This window comes from Musca autumnalis, unplaced genomic scaffold (assembly GCF_047663935.1).
Source record: "Musca autumnalis isolate F117 unplaced genomic scaffold, ASM4766393v1 scaffold_5, whole genome shotgun sequence".
NCBI classification, from domain to species: Eukaryota; Metazoa; Arthropoda; class Insecta; order Diptera; family Muscidae; genus Musca; species Musca autumnalis.
Window position 1 is genome coordinate 7,421,823 of NW_027412088.1, and position 15,963 is coordinate 7,437,785.

General features: G+C 37.7%; 2 protein-coding genes across 2 annotated transcripts in view; one reads left to right on the forward strand and one right to left on the reverse strand.

The window, feature by feature from the left end:
- Xrcc2 (X-ray repair cross complementing 2) overlaps window positions 1–15,963 on the forward strand; it is a 231,373-nt gene that overhangs the window by 164,174 nt on the left and 51,236 nt on the right. The window lies entirely within an intron of this gene.
- The window catches only part of vg (transcription factor vestigial), a 71,887-nt gene continuing 65,694 nt past the window's right edge, over window positions 9,771–15,963 (reverse strand). The window contains exon 9 of the mRNA XM_073955251.1: window positions 9,771–10,170. Coding sequence (XP_073811352.1) covers window positions 10,121–10,170 — 50 coding nt within the window. The 3' untranslated portion in view covers window positions 9,771–10,120. The remainder of the gene's footprint in view (window positions 10,171–15,963) is intronic.

Consider the following 15,963-nt stretch of genomic DNA (forward strand, 5'->3'; position numbering starts at 1 on the left):
AGACGGATTTTGCTTTATTGACATTCTTATTAAAGCTCCCATTAGGGAAGGTAACCGTTCTTTAAAAACAATTATGAAATATTAATATAAAATAAGCCTCAATAATGCCTCAATGGCGCTGGGGCAATATTTAAGTAATGTATATAAATAAAAATGAATTTAATAAAATACAAAAAAAAATTGGGTTGATGAGGATACATATATCTCGAAGCTTCTGAAATGGAAATAGAGATCAAATAACCCATTTTAATTTATATGAATTTTAAAATACGTGTAAATCGCGTAATTATCAAAATCATTTTGTCCGCATGTGATTTTCATGTACAGCTAGACCATACCTTTTAATTTGTAAATATTTTTCGAAATTTAATTTGGAGGCTAAGATGTAGCATCGGTTGCATCTTAGCACTAAAAAACCTACAAAATATCGCTAATTTGCGCAAAGTGCATACAATTTTTGTTCGCATCCGATTTCAGTGCTCACCATGAAAATCTACATCGATATATATCTATGTGAAGGCGATCATTTAAGAAGCGTGGATGTAGCATCACACACTATTTTTTGGGATAAAATATATGTAGCTTCCATATCAGTGAAATTTTTAAATCTCTGTTTCCGCTAAAACGAAGATGCTGCACTAGTTTTTTCATTGCAGTGGAAACGATCCACAGAAAACACGTAAAATACGCGATATTTTCAAAAACAATTTTAGGTGATTTTTCTACTTTGGAATTTCTCGTAACTCGCGTTTTAGTAGATGGATTTTCACGAGGAATGATTAATTGGATCCGGAACGTAAAAAACTAAAATGTTCAATGGAGTACGAGGTATTCTAGAGACCATTGCAAATATTAGACCCGAAATATATTATTTTTAGAAAAATGTTCGCACAAAATTTACGCATTTGGATGCAGATTTCTATGAAGATGTGCAGACTACATTCATTTGACAGGAAAATCGAGAGAAGTGTGGTTTACTCACAAATCGAGAGAAAACAAAAAATTTTTTAACATAAATGTAGTCACAGCTTCCACGCAAATTATTTTTTAAGGCCAATATTTTTTGCCACGTCCAAAAACATTTCATTTTATCCAAAAATATTTAATTTGTTAATATATAATCACAAGTCGCGTGTTCTAAAAGGGTAAACCTTGGCTTCAGCTATGTTAAATTTTCAAAAATATTGGTGATATACACTTTGGACGAAATGTGTTTCAGACAATTTGCAGTCGATCTAGCCATGTCCGTCCGTCTGTCCTGCTGGCTGGAGCGCACGATAACTCTCGAACGGATGAACCGATTCGGTTCAAATTTTGGCTTTCGTAATATTTTGCCCCAACTTAGTTTATGTTCTAAGATGAGCTACATCGGTCCACTCCTTCCGATACCTCCCCCACAAAAGTTCGAAAATGTTCGGAAAGTTTGTGCGCACGATTACTCTCGAAGGGAGTGACCGATTTGGTCCATACTTTGTATACCGTAAACTTTCTACCAGAGTAATATGAGGTTACAATATGGTCTCAATAGGTTCACTCTGTCGGGTACCTGCCACACAAAATTTCGGAGAAGTTCAGTTTAGGGCCATCTCTCGAATCGCTTTTTTATTTTTGTTTTAACAACTTGTATTCACTGCCCTCTATATGACGGTGCAAGTTTCATCAAGGACAAGTCCGTACTTCCTGAGAAAATAGCACGAAAGTTGCAAAAAACCCCTATGACACCGTGTGAGGTGATTGGAGCGCAAGATAACTCTTGAACGGATCTGCCGATTCGGTCCAAAATATGGCCTTAGTTATATTTTGTCCAAACATAATTTAAGTTTAAAGATAAGCCATACCGGTCCACTCCTTCAGGTACCTCCCCCACAAAAGTTCAAAAATGGAGTGGCCGAATTGGTCTAGACTTTACACATCCTAATATATCTACCAGATATAGATAAGGTTCAAATATGGACTATATTTGTCAACTCCATCCGGTACCTCCCACACAAAATTTCGGATAAGTTCAGTTTAAGACCTGCTCTCGAATCACTTTGATTTTTGTTGAAGCAACTTGCATTCGCTGCCTCAATTACGATGGTAAACGTTTTTTTAGGGCAAGTCCATACTTCTTGTGCAAACAGCCCGAAGAGTGTAAAAACCCCCTATGGCACCATATGTTGTGGCTGGAGATTCACTTCCATAACGGCCAATGTCGATCCATTCCTTGTAGTATCTCCTCCGCAAAACTTTTGATCTTTAATCCTAATCAACATTTTTGTCGGTTCAAATGCCCAAAATTTTTAAAACCCCCTAAATACATACGTATTTTGGGAAACATTTTTTTTCAATATACACAGGCTGAGGGTATATCTCTGTCGGCAAAGCCGACTGATACTTTTTTACTTGTTTTTTGTCCACTTAAATAAGTAGTCAGGACTTTTAGTAACTACTTATATAAGCTTCGCGCGACATGTATTTATATGGGTGCATTAGGGGTTAACGGGTGGGAGTTGTTTAATGAGTATTTTTGCTGACTGAAGCGGCCTCATTCCTAAACCTAGAGATAGAACCGGATTAGGCAGGAAAATGAACATATAATCGTAACATACGCTGTTACAACAGCAAAAATCCAAATGTATCATATTGTCCCAGCAAAAAAATCATTTCCAAATATGTAATGGGTTTTTATAGTACTTTTTGGTAGACGTAACTACTAACAAAACCCCCAACTAATCCATTGCTTCAACAAGGGTATGTCGTTTTCAATAACTAGTTGTTGAAACTAGAAGTTAAAAAATATTTTCTATTTTTAGAACACAGTTGAGGTGGAAATATTTGAAACGGTTGCATGTGCACCACCAACTGTTCTTTGTTGTGTTAACAAAAAATCGCGTGCCGACGATGAGCGTTGAACACACAACCCTCGGATTTGTAGTCGGACACACACGCTCCGTGCCACCGTACTAGGTAAAAAGTAATGTAAGTAGTTACTATGGCTTACATTACTTTGTAATTGGTTATCACGGTGTGCCTTAACAAATTTAAATGGAAGGTGCTTACACCTCGGAAGTTTTTGCTGATTCTGAAACTACAATGCTCATAGATGAGAAATATCAAGAAACGAAAAAAATCGCCGGAGGGATTTTCAAATAAATCGCGATTTAAGTTCACATTTTTAGGGGTTCTGTATTATTTATTACAGGAAACCAGTTGATCAGTTCTTTACATAAGAAAGTATTGCATTGAGTTCTTCATTGTCGTTATGACACGTTTTGTACACGTATTTCTTAAGATATATATTACCAGGTCCCACTGTAAGCTAGCACATACCACCTTTGGTACGAAAAAGGGACCACAAAAACATGAGTATACAACAAAAACCCATTGAATTGGGTTTTTATGCACTCTCCATCAGCCGTGTTCAGCCACCATTCATCCATTCGAACATCCATCAATTGGTGGTGTGTTCCTACTACTCCTGCTCTCCGATGGATTGTCCGAAAAATATTGAATTCTCATGTTCGTAAAGAAGCAGCAGCAACAACAAAAAAGCAATGACGACAAAAAAGCCTAAACAGTTGCTATGGATTTAGTTTTACTTTGCCACCAAAGTTAGGAATTACCCCGGGACGGTCACTTAGTCACCACACATGGTTTTTGCAACAAATGGCAGGAATAGTAATAAATTCAAAAGTCGATAAGAGCTAGAGAGCGATCATCATTTTCATCATCATGAATGGACTTTGATGTGAGGAACTTTGGCAAGATGACATGAGTGACATCCGAAATAATAACCGAATGAATGAATTGTAACCAAGGGTTACTTGGATCTATTATGCGGATGGTTGACTCATAATGTGTTCGTTGACAATTCTATGACATTTGACTTTGATGCATTTAAATATGACCTCGTTTCATATTGTTGTTGTTTGTTGCCATGTTACTGGAAGCGAATCAATTGTGAATGAAAGATGTTTTGTTATGAAGATATTTTGAGTGAAATATCCCGAGTTACCAGAATTAGATAATAGGTGTGTTATAAATAAAATATATTATGTTATAAAATAAATACATAAATTTAAAAGAGTCTGCTCCCTTAATAGAAGTAACTGAATAACATATATTTGAAAAGTTATCGACCATAACCTGATTTTCTTGTTTTGATTGTAATTTCAAACCTATGTGGGAGATTCGATGTGTTCCCAGATATTGAGGGTATTATTTAGTTCGCAAGCATGTTTTGATTAGTTGAGTTTCATTGGAGTCTTAAAATCTGATTTTTTCTAATTCGTCTTTATTTGCCTATTCGTCATATTAGGTACTCTTTATGCATATAAATGAGAATATAAATAACAAACAATTGCATACATTTTTCCCAAAATCTGAAACATATCTTAACTTTTCGCGACGTTTTTATTTGGGCTGATGATTTATATATTTTACTTTTCTTTTATTTTTAATTTTTATAGTACTTAGTTCAGTCAATTATCGAACATTTGTAATCCATGGACCTATCTCCCTATTCTTGATATGTTCTACATAGGCATTGATCATAGGTTAGACTTCGGAAACCTCTTTCATGTTTCCATTGTATTTATATTTAGAACTAAAGCCAAATAAATAATGTTGTTCATTGTACTGAACTTTTTTGCTTTCTAAAATATTTTTGCAAGTGTATTCATTCTTCTTGAAATTCTCTGAATGAATCGAATGCTCAATAAATAAAAATTAATTCTTAACTAATATTCTTCGATGGTTGTATTTCAAAATCCATTCACATGATCGGGTAACTCACTCCATCAGCAGCAGCAGGAGTCGTCTGTTCGTCTGTCGTCTCTTTGACGTCCGCACTGGCGTTTGTTTAATTCATGAGTTTAAGTGAAAAGCTCAACACAGTTTTGTGAAAAACGATATGTGAGACAACATTTGGTTCGGCGGTATTCAGCTGGGCATCTTGATTTAGTTTGGTTTTTCTTGTCTTTTTTTGTTGTTGTTGTGATTTTTTTCTCCTTAAATGATGATGATCTTCAATGTTTTCGTTTTAAAGCGTAAAATGCGTACCTCCATCTGTGTCTTTTACCTGGGATAAAAAATGATGAAGGTGTCCATGATGGAGCTATGCAACCACCGCGTATGGAAGTTATGAAGATAAATGTAAGTTGGATTGGAAATCAAACTATATGCGAGATGAAAAAAACAATGAAGAGTTTATATCTACTGTTAGGTAATCGACAAATAAACAATGAATGGTGGGTGGTATTGGAAGTGTGGGAAAGAAATCGGCATTCCTGTTGACAAGGTCAATCTGCATCACATTTGCTATATTAAACGTTTAACTACGTACATATGTATATGATTCTCGTAGTATAAATCTTACAGCTCGTGGTTCATACTACGAAAATATTTCCCGCTTACGTTCTCTCATTACTCGTTACGCTAAGGTGCGCAAGTTATTTTAAATAAACATTTTGTCGAGCACCGCTGGAGGGAAGAATACTACGTCGCATTCGATCTCTTCCCGCTGAGAAGAAACCACCACAATTTACAATGAATGGTGTTGTAAATGTCAATAGGAACGCTAAATCACCCAAAGCGTTAGGCCCTGGCGGTATCTCCACAGTAATGCTAAAACAGCTAAACTTGTCGCTAGCAACCTACATCACTACCGAAGTCTGGAAGGGTGATCTCGCTACTGAATGCAGACAATGAAACCAGCAAAGTCGAATCACACAGACCGATTTCGCTTTTGTCACCCTTAGCAAAGCCCCTTGAGGCTTTAATACTCTCCAGCGTTAGAGATAGCTATCTAGTTGACGATCATCAGCATAGGTTCCGTAAGCAGCACAGCACGACCACAACGCTGCACGCCATCTCCACACATATTAGTCGAAGAATCAACCGGAGCAAGCCGTGTGAAAGAACAGTGATGATGGTGCTTGACTTGTCAAAAGCATTTGACATTGTGAAGCACTTCACGCTGTTTGAGGGCCAGACTAACCTCTGGCCGAGCAGTGTAACCTCCGCCCAACTTTTAAACCCGTAGAGTGAAACAGGGAGTTACCCAAGGTGGGGTGATATCTCCGGAACTGTTTAACCTCTACCTTTCCAGGAGGGTAGGCATTTTTTATTTGGGATGTCGACTTCTATTTTGTTTTTCAAAATAGTCAGGCTTAATCCCATAGTCGTTGTTTTAATATTTTATTAAAACAACTTTAATTTATTAGTGGGAAAAATTGCGGATGTTTACCAAGGGGTAAGGCAGGGGGTAAGACAGGGAAGACTATACAACGACTATGGGATTAAGCCTGACTATTTTGAAAAACAAAAAAACTCTACCTTTCCTGTATTCCGCTCCTCCAGATGGCATTGCAATCGTAACGTATGCGGATGATTGTACGATCTTGGCGTCAGGTACCTTCCCTGATGTAATTTGTGAAAGGCTGAACTCCCATTTGTCTGATCCACCTTTTTTTAACGTGAGGCATACTAATAGCTGTCACTAAATCTACGGTCACTCTGTTCACCTTGGACAACCGATGTTAGAATAGAGTTGAATGGCATGGTCAATGGTAGCAGAATTCCAGCCACCAACTACCCCAAGATTCTAGGTGTCACATTCGACAGCATATTCACGTACCACCGCACGTACCACAGCTATCTGCAATAAGCTGATATGTTGGAACAAGGTCCTTAAGTCCTTTGCCGGCAGGACTTGGGGTGCAGATAAAGAAACCTCGTTCAACACATATAACGCGATAGATCGGTGTGTGGTACGCTAAGTGATGCCATCGCGATGCGCGAACATAAGTGCAACGTGATGGAACATTATTCAAAACTGTCAGAACGCCGCCCTGAGAACTGCAACAGAGTGTCACTTCATGTCCTCCGTGGAGCATCTGCATGAGGAAAAGTAAATTCTTCCAGTACGGCAACACCGTGTAACCGTGAGAGTCATCATAATAAAAAAATGTGGAAAGGGCCACCCCGCACCAAGACGTCTCAGGAGGGATCTTTATGGTCCAGAAAGAACTCCTAAATCAGCAAGCCTATCAAACAGGTTTGAATAGCATTTACACAGATGTAGTCGCTGATATCATAAACAACTATAGTGTGAATGCGGTCCTCTGAGTGGAGAACGTCAGCTACCATGATAAACCAGAGTAGTTTTGACTCAACTACGATCGAGATAGATCTGCCGTCTAAATTCTTATAGGGCAAGGATTGATGACACCGTACAAAAAAGCTGCCCAGCATGCAGTACAGATCATAAGTCTAAGGCGGGGTGATATCTCTGGATTTTTTATCTCTACCTTTCCGGTATTCCAGCCCTCCAGACGGCACTGAAATCGTGAAGTATGCTGATGATTGTACGAACTTGGCGTCGGGTACCATTCCTAATGTCATTTGTGAAAGGATGAACTCATCTTTTATCGATCTTAACACTTTTTTTTGTGCGAAGAATATGCAAATATCAGACACTAAATCTACGGCCACTCTGTTCACCACATTGACTGTGGAGTTGAGCAATGGTCTGGTCAATGGAAACAGAAATCCGACCACTACCTACCCCAAGATTATAGGGGTCACATCCGATATAGTGTAGTAATAAGGTCCGCAAATCTCTAATCTGTAGCACTCATTCGCAGATGCAGGATTGGTGCAAAAAAACTTCCCCGCATGCTGTAGAGAACCGCATTACACACTGCAGACAAACATACGAACATATCATATTATGTTACAACAACAATATTCCCCGATCGGTCCACAATTGTTTCGCCCATACTTCAAATGCGGTGTCTCACCTCAGACCCACAGGCTAGCATGCTCGCCATGCATATAGTTCGGGCCTCCGATAAGACGACGATATCATGAAATCGGGTTTCACTCTTTCGTATTATAGAATGTTTCCCTTGTCACTTCGTGATGTTCGCGTTTAGTGCACCAGCCGGAAAAAAATGGGCACGCGTTCCCTCAAGGAGAGTTACGCTCTGCACTCACACAATCCAACTCATCGAAAGCCAAGCACTCGCACAAAAATAGGCTGCGTCACATTCATACATAATGTTATGTTCTGATCCCTAGAAGAACACCATATATTGTTACAAAATTTCCTTATTAATTCAACCATATAAAACTTCGAACCATATTCGTATAGCCCTTCGAGCTCGTTGAGTAGGGGCGAAAACTATATTATTGAACTAGAATATACTCGGGATATATGTACTTATTGAAATAAGATAACTTCCCCTTATTCCCTCTGGCACGTACCTGGGGTAATAGTTTATTGGGATGCCGTTTGGAGGCACGTATTGTTCTGCTTCTCTTGTCCTATATTTGGCGTAAGTAGAAGACTATGTCGATGGTGGTTTAACCAGTACTAAAGCCTAGTTGATAGGGCCAATTATTTCATTGACTCTGTGTTGCAGTCCTTCAAAACGTCCACTCCTTATATTTGGTAGTTTTACATAGCAGTGACTTAAAAGCCAATAACCTCCCCACGGTGCCACCGTGGTGAAATGGTATGCACACCCGCCTTGCACCGTGCAAGTTGCACGTTAAAGGTCTGCGGTTCGACTCCCAGGCCAGGCAACATCAAATTTTCAACGGTGGCAAAGTACCCCTCAGTAATGTTGGCGACATTTCCTGAGTATTAAATGCCATGAAAAAAACTTCTCTACAAGTGGTGTCTTATGACACGCTGTTCGGACTCGGCAATAAAGAGCCAATATGAATCGGGGTGCACTCATTGATATGAGAGAAGTCTTCCTTGTCCCTTCAGGGATGTTTGTGGAACAATTATATAACCACCCCATTATCACAACACACCTCGTACTGCGTGTCACAACAATGACTACTGTTGTCGCCTGGTAATCACCCGGCTATGATTTGGAGAGACATTATATCTGACAATCTTGTTTACAGTTGTCATTAATTATGCATCTTTGGCAGCAGAAGCAACGACGTAGCACAAACGGGCTGTGTTCTACAACATCAATAACTAAAATGGGAAGCAGCAACAACAACAACAGCAGGAGCAAGGAAAAAAGGGGGCAAACAGAAAGATAATAAATAATCAGTTGTGGAGCATCAGGCGCCTGCGCTAATGATGCAACCCATAAGAACAGAAAAATTAACAATCAAATGGGGAATTAAAGTTCTGGGACATTGATTTTTGTTCGATAAGATCGCAAAGAAAAGATGGGATTTACCTCCCATAATCAAACAAACATTTCATTTCGTAATAATGTACGAATACCGAGGAGGTAATAAATATTCTGTGAACTACTTTGTTGTTCGGAAAAAAGAAATAAATAAAACGCAAAAAATATTTTTCAATATTGGATTTAAATTTTTATTTGTTTTATATTTCATTTGTTTTATATTTTTGTTTTTAATTTATTTTCAATTATTTATTTTTTATAATTATTTATTTGTTCTAAAACTAGTTTGTGTTTTTGTCTTGGTTTGTTTGTTTAACTTAGTTGTTGTTGTTGTTGCATTCATTATTATTGTTATGTTCATCATCTTCAGCTTTCATCCATCCTTCCGCTCATTCATTACACATACAAACATTACAGATTTTTTTTAAATTTCATAAAATTCATATTCATAACTAAACTACATATTTATATATTTAATTATTATTATTTGTTGTTGTTGGTTTTGTTTTGCTTACAATAATTAATAATAATAATAAATTCTGTAAGACTAAATAGCTAAATATCTAAGTACATTTTTTAATTCTGAAAACTCCATCCAATTGCTTATCTCTCTCTTTACTCTTCTTCTTTTTCTTCTTTAACTATTAACAAAAGTCTATTATAAATTAAATTAAATATAAAATTGTTGTTGCACATTAGTCTGGGGTTGTTTGTTCGTTTGATTTGTTTCGATTCTATTTTAAAGTTATTTTCAATTTGCGTTATGAGTTAAGACTTAAGTACAAACAATTTCAAATACTTGTTGCTGAGAACTATTTTCTTTTCTTCGTCGTTTATTGTTTTGTGAATTTGCTTTTAACTACTTTCGTTTGTCTGGTTTTGTCCATAGACATTGGTCGTAGCTTTGTGTGTTTTTATTGTTCACCAGTTCCTTCTTCATTTGCCGTGAAGAATTGTTTATCCAACTTCTAATCGTTTTAGAACCAGTAAAGGTCCTTTGAGGATTCTTGAACTTGGGCTTCTAGACCTGCAATTAAAAGAAACAAAAATAAATGGATTTAGATTAAAGGAACCATGTGTGTGTTTTGCGTAAATTACTTAATATGTAAAAAATATGGAAACCGAATATATTAAAAACGATGGATAATCACAATCCTTACGTTTCCCAGAAAAAATACTCATTACAAAACTCCCTATTGACCCATTATTTTTACAAGGGCATGTCGCGCGAAATAAGTAATTATTATTTGGTCACTTAAATAAATACTTTAAAAGGTAGTTACTAAAAGTCGCGACTACTTATTTAAGTGGCCAAAAAATAACTGCTTATTTCAGGCGGCATGTCCTTGTCAAAATAATGGGTTAGTATGGAGTAATGGGTAATTTTGCGGAGTTGAACCAAAAATAATCTGAGAGTAAAATATGGTATGATAAATATGTAATATTAGATATTGTTGCAGCAATCATAATATATTTTGTGTCAAATGTCATAATTATATACAATATATGGTTGCTCCAACAATATACATTTTTAAATATGTACAATACTCTTTTTTTTGCTTTGAGAATTTATTTGCTTCAAAAATAATATTCCTTCCCTGTGTGTAGCCATTCTAATAATTCTCGACGTCTTAGAATGGAAAGGGTAGTGTCGCTGACTGGCAATTATGTGGGTAAGGTAGAATCATAAAGACCGATCTCACTTTTGGTCGCCAGTAACAATGAGGCATTATTCCCCCATAGGTGTCTACCTATCTAGGTATATATTAGTGGTGCAATGGTAAGTACGCCAGCCTTGCACACTGAATGTTCGGCTTGGATTCCAAGGTCAGGGAAAATTTTTTCTATGTAAAACTCTATAAGTACTATTTTAAGATACTCCGTTCAGATTCGGATTTAAAAATTAGGTCCCATATCATTAAGCTAAAGTAAATAGGTGTGTACTCATTGCTATGAGAGAAGTTTCCCTTGTCCCTTCGGCGATGTTTGTGGTTAGGGATAGGTAAATCGATTAATCGATTAGTCGACTTTTTGTTGTCAAAAGTCTAAAAATCGACTGGACTGAAAATCGCATAATCGATTATTTTTGATTAGATTTTAGCTACAAAATCATCTGTGCAAAGGATCAAAAGAAAACTCGAAAATCGACGATAGCCGATTGTAATCGATTTTCTGCTGTTATCAAAAAGTCGAAAGTCGAGTTTTAAGACATTAGGTCTGTACGATAACCCAAAAGTTTGTACAAATGTTTAAAAACTTTTACAAAATGCTGTTCGATAACAAACTTGTAAAGTAAAAGAGAGCGAATTTGGAGAGAATTTTGGAGAGTTTTGGAGACTTTTGTTAATGAGAACATAAAAGCTTTTGCAAGCAAAATTTTCCTTGTAAGAATTTACAAGTTTGATCAGCGGCCAAACTTCTTGTTTGTCAATCTTGCAAGTTTTTGCAAATTGTTGTTCGATAACATTCTGCAAATTTTTAGCTTCGAGAGAGTAAAATTAGTTAAGAGAAGTTACTAAGAACTTGCTGAGTACTAGCAAGTACTTTTTACTTGCGAAGTTATCGTACAGACCTAATTGAAATAATCGCCAGACCGAAAAATCGCATTTTTATTTTTAGACTAAAGTCGAAAAGTCGATTATTTCTTTTCATTACCTATCCCTATTTGTTATCCTCAGGTAGTTCGACATACGGTTTCAAGATGTCGATAATAACGAGTTGTCAGCAGTGCATGTACCATCTGGGTTCCAACAGATAGTCATATCGGCTACGAGGTCAGACTAGATGCATTAATCAAGTATAGGCATAGGAACCGTACTTTCCTTTGCATACTTTACGGAGATGTTATTGTGAGAGTGCATGGGTTTTCAATTAGTTGAATTGTGTGTGGAAAGAGAAACGTTCTGTGAGAGGACGTGTGTGGCCTTTTGTGTATCACTGATCTTGTACCACGGATGTGAAATGGTCCATGGTCTTCAAACCTACATAGTTTGGCAATTGGTTTCGACCACTTTGGGGGAATATCATGGGAAGAGTTTGACGCCACATGGGGTAGCATTCTTTCCTGGTGATCTGAGCCAAAAAAAGGCCAGAGCTTTAGATGTTTTTTTTTCCACCATACCAAGGAACGTTTTTAGGTCCAAATACGTAACAACAGATTCGTACCTCACAACGGTGCAAGGGACGTTGGTTTTACGCTTGTTGGGTGTTGGGAGGTTAAGAGGTCAAGCCAGGTGCCCGCGTTAATCTCCACAAGGCATCATTATCCTCCTTCCCTAAGAACACTTTGGGGACTTCTATATGAATACCATTTGGTCTTCTAAGTTGTTGTCTTTCATAATGAGACCTTCTGGTCTATGTACTGCAAAAAAATCGTATGATCGTCTTCTTCTTAGAAGACCACAGGGCCTTCTTTTAAAAGTCCACAAGCTCTTGTTATGGAAGACCACAAAGTCTTCTTCTCTTGGGTGACATTATGGAAATCCAAAGGTCCTCTTTAACAAAACTTTGTGGTCTTCTTCTATCAAATGGGCCCAAGACCATAGGGCCTTATAGAAGAGGACCTCAAATTCTTCATAAGATAACCGATGGTCTATCATAAGGTAATCCTTTAGTCTTTCATAACAAGACCTTGTGGTCTTCCATAAGTTGATTTATTGGTCTTCCATAACACGTTCTTGTGATCTTCTCATAGCAGAAGACCCTGTGGTCTTCCATAAGAATAGCTTGTTGTCTTCCATAACAAAACCTTGTGATCTTCTCAAGAACCCTTATGGTCTTCTATAGGATGAACTTGAAGACCTCTTTAACAAAACTTTGTGGTCTTCTTCTACCAAATTAGCTCAAGACCACAGGACCTTCTATAAGAAGAAGTGGACCACAAGGTCTTCCTGCGATATACCAACAAATTCTTCCATAAGAAGATCTTGTTGTCTTCTAAAAGAAGACCCTGTGTTCTTGAGGTTCTCTTATAGAAGGAGGCTTCAAATTCTTCATAAGAATATCCGATGGTCTACCATAAGGTAATTTCTTCGTCTTCCATAACAAGACCGTGTGATCTTCTATAAGTTAATCTTTTGGACTTCCATAACAAGTTCTTGTGGTATTCTCATAGAAGAAGACCCTGTGGTCTTCCATAAGAATAGCTTGTAGTCTTCCATAACAAAACCTTGTGATCTTCTTAAGAACCCTTATGGTCTTCTATAAGATGAACTTGAAGACCTCCTTAACAAGACTTTGTGGTCTTCTTCTATCAAATAAGCTCAAGACCACAGGGCCTTCTATAAGAAGAAGTCGACCACAAGGTCTTCCTGCGATAGACCACAAATTCTTCCATAAGAAGATCTTGTTGTCTTTTAAGAAAAGACATATGTTCTTGAGGTTCTCTTATAGAAGAAGACCTTAAATTCTTCATAAGAATATCCGATGGTCTACCATAAGGTAATCTTTTAGTCATCCATAACAAGACCGTGTGATCTTCCATAAGTCGATCTTTTGGACTTCCATAACAAGTTCTTTTGGTCTTCTCATAGAAGAAGACCCTGTGGTCTTCCATAAGAATAGCTTGTGGACTTTTAAAAGAAGACCCTGTGGTCTTCTAAGAAGAAGAAGATCGTAAGATTTTTTTGCAGTACATAGACCACAAGGTCTCGTTATGAAAGACAACAACTTAGGAGAACAAAAGGTATTCGTATAGAAGTCCACAAAGTCTTCTTATGGTAGGAGGATAATGATGCCTTGTGGAGATTAACGCGGGCACCTGGCTTAACCTCCCAACACCCGTAACAAGGCCTTGTGATCTTCTTAAGAAGACCCTGTGGTCTTCTATAAGATGAACTTGTGGTCTTAAATAGGAATACCTTTTGGTCTTTCAAAGGAAGGTGGTCTTTTGATATTCCATAAGACGAAGTGGTCTCCCTTATAGAGAAGAAAAAATATCAATATAAGGACCCAATGTAGGTTCTACTGGATGCCTTCTTGTATGACGACTATACACCTATAGGTAGCTGGACCATAAAGATTATCTTCTTATGGATTATAAAGCCCCTCTTCAAATTTTCTATAACGACTCCCTTCCCCTTGTCTATAACGACACTCTTCAAAAGGCTTCCTTCCACGCGTGTATATGGACTCTCTCCGCTCGTTTCTGAAGACTCCCTTCAGCTCGTCTCTACAGACTCAGTTCTTCAATTTTATAAAGACTCACTTCGACTCCCTTCCGCACGTCTATAAAAAAACTTCCTTCGACTCGTTTCTAAAGACTATTTTCAGCTTGTCTCTAAAGACTTATAATAATAATAATTGTTCCACAAACATCCCACAAGGGACAAGGGAGACTTTTCTCATATCAATGAGTGCACCCCGATTCATATTAGCCCTAACCTACAGTTTATCACCGAGTCCGGACGGCGTGTCAAAAACACCACTTTTGTAGAGAAATACTCAGGAAATGTCGCCAACATTACTGAGGGGTATTTTGCCACCGTTGAAAAGTGTTTTGATGTTGACTGGCCGGGGGGAATCGAACCCACGACATTATGTGAGCAAGGCGGGTGTGCATACCATTGCACCACGGTGGCACCCGTCTCTAAAGACTTATTCCACTCATATATATCTAAAGACTTCATTTCCTTTTTTTAATGGCTTACCATCGTCATCCGAGGGAGGAATATGAGAACATCCCAATTAAGATCTACGGTAACTTGAGTTATTTCATTTCCGGCGGCCGAATTATTGCTACCACTAACTACCGCAAGATCTACTTGGGCAAATTTCAGAGATTGTGTTCACGATTCCGGTGGGTCATTTATCTGTGAAGATCAGAATAATAACCGGAATAAGTTTGTTAATGTCATCCTATGGTGGTTCCTACTTTCCAGCCTTGTCAGCAAGGATCTTCATACAGACACGGAAGAACCGCTAAACTAACCCAGATTATCAGGAAGAACTGAATAGGACTTATTCGGATGCAGTGTCATTGGTGCTAATAGTTTTGCAAATGGTACAATCCAACCAACCGATTCACTGACAACCCCTTAAAAACGTTCCTATACAAAAGGTGGACCTATGTACGTTGACACGTATTGGGGTACTAAGAACCGCATAACTGGTTTTTTACAAATTCCAATAATTTTCTTTAGCTGTAGAGTCTACAATGTAGGCTGTTGTTAAAGTTTGGGCAAACCTAGTAACCCTTCGTTGGAATGTGGCAAGGACATACAGGAAGTGGTTGCAGCGTTTATGAGAAAACGTAGACCAAACGTGCCTTCTTTCAAGTCTGAATGAGAAACTTTTTGGAGTTGCAAATAAGCTCAATTTCATGGGTATCGGTGAGTTCGAAACTCCGTCTATGTAGCATCGGAATCTTCGACGTAATGTTTTCTACATTGCGTGAGCATTTCTGTTGTGGGATTCTCTAACTCATGTTTTGGTTATTGAAACAAAAATCGGTAAAATCGCCAAAATAAAGTTGTCACTAAAACCTACCGATAGCTGTTTTTGTGAACTTTTATTAATACTTTCCATTCATAGTTTTGCGTTATAATTTTGCCTATAACTTAAAAAAACTAGTTAGAGAATTGTATTACTCATGTAATTATACCCTACACCACACAGTGGTAAGGGGTATTATGTCTTTGTGCATTTGTATGTAACATACAAAAGGAAACGAAATAGACCCAAAGTTCCTTTTGGGGATATACATATAATCACTTTCTGAGTCGATTTATGCGTGTCCGTCCGTCTGTCTGTCTGTCCGTCTGTCCATGTATTTTTGTTCGCAACATACAGGTCGCATTTTTTGTCCGATTCAGCTGAAAAT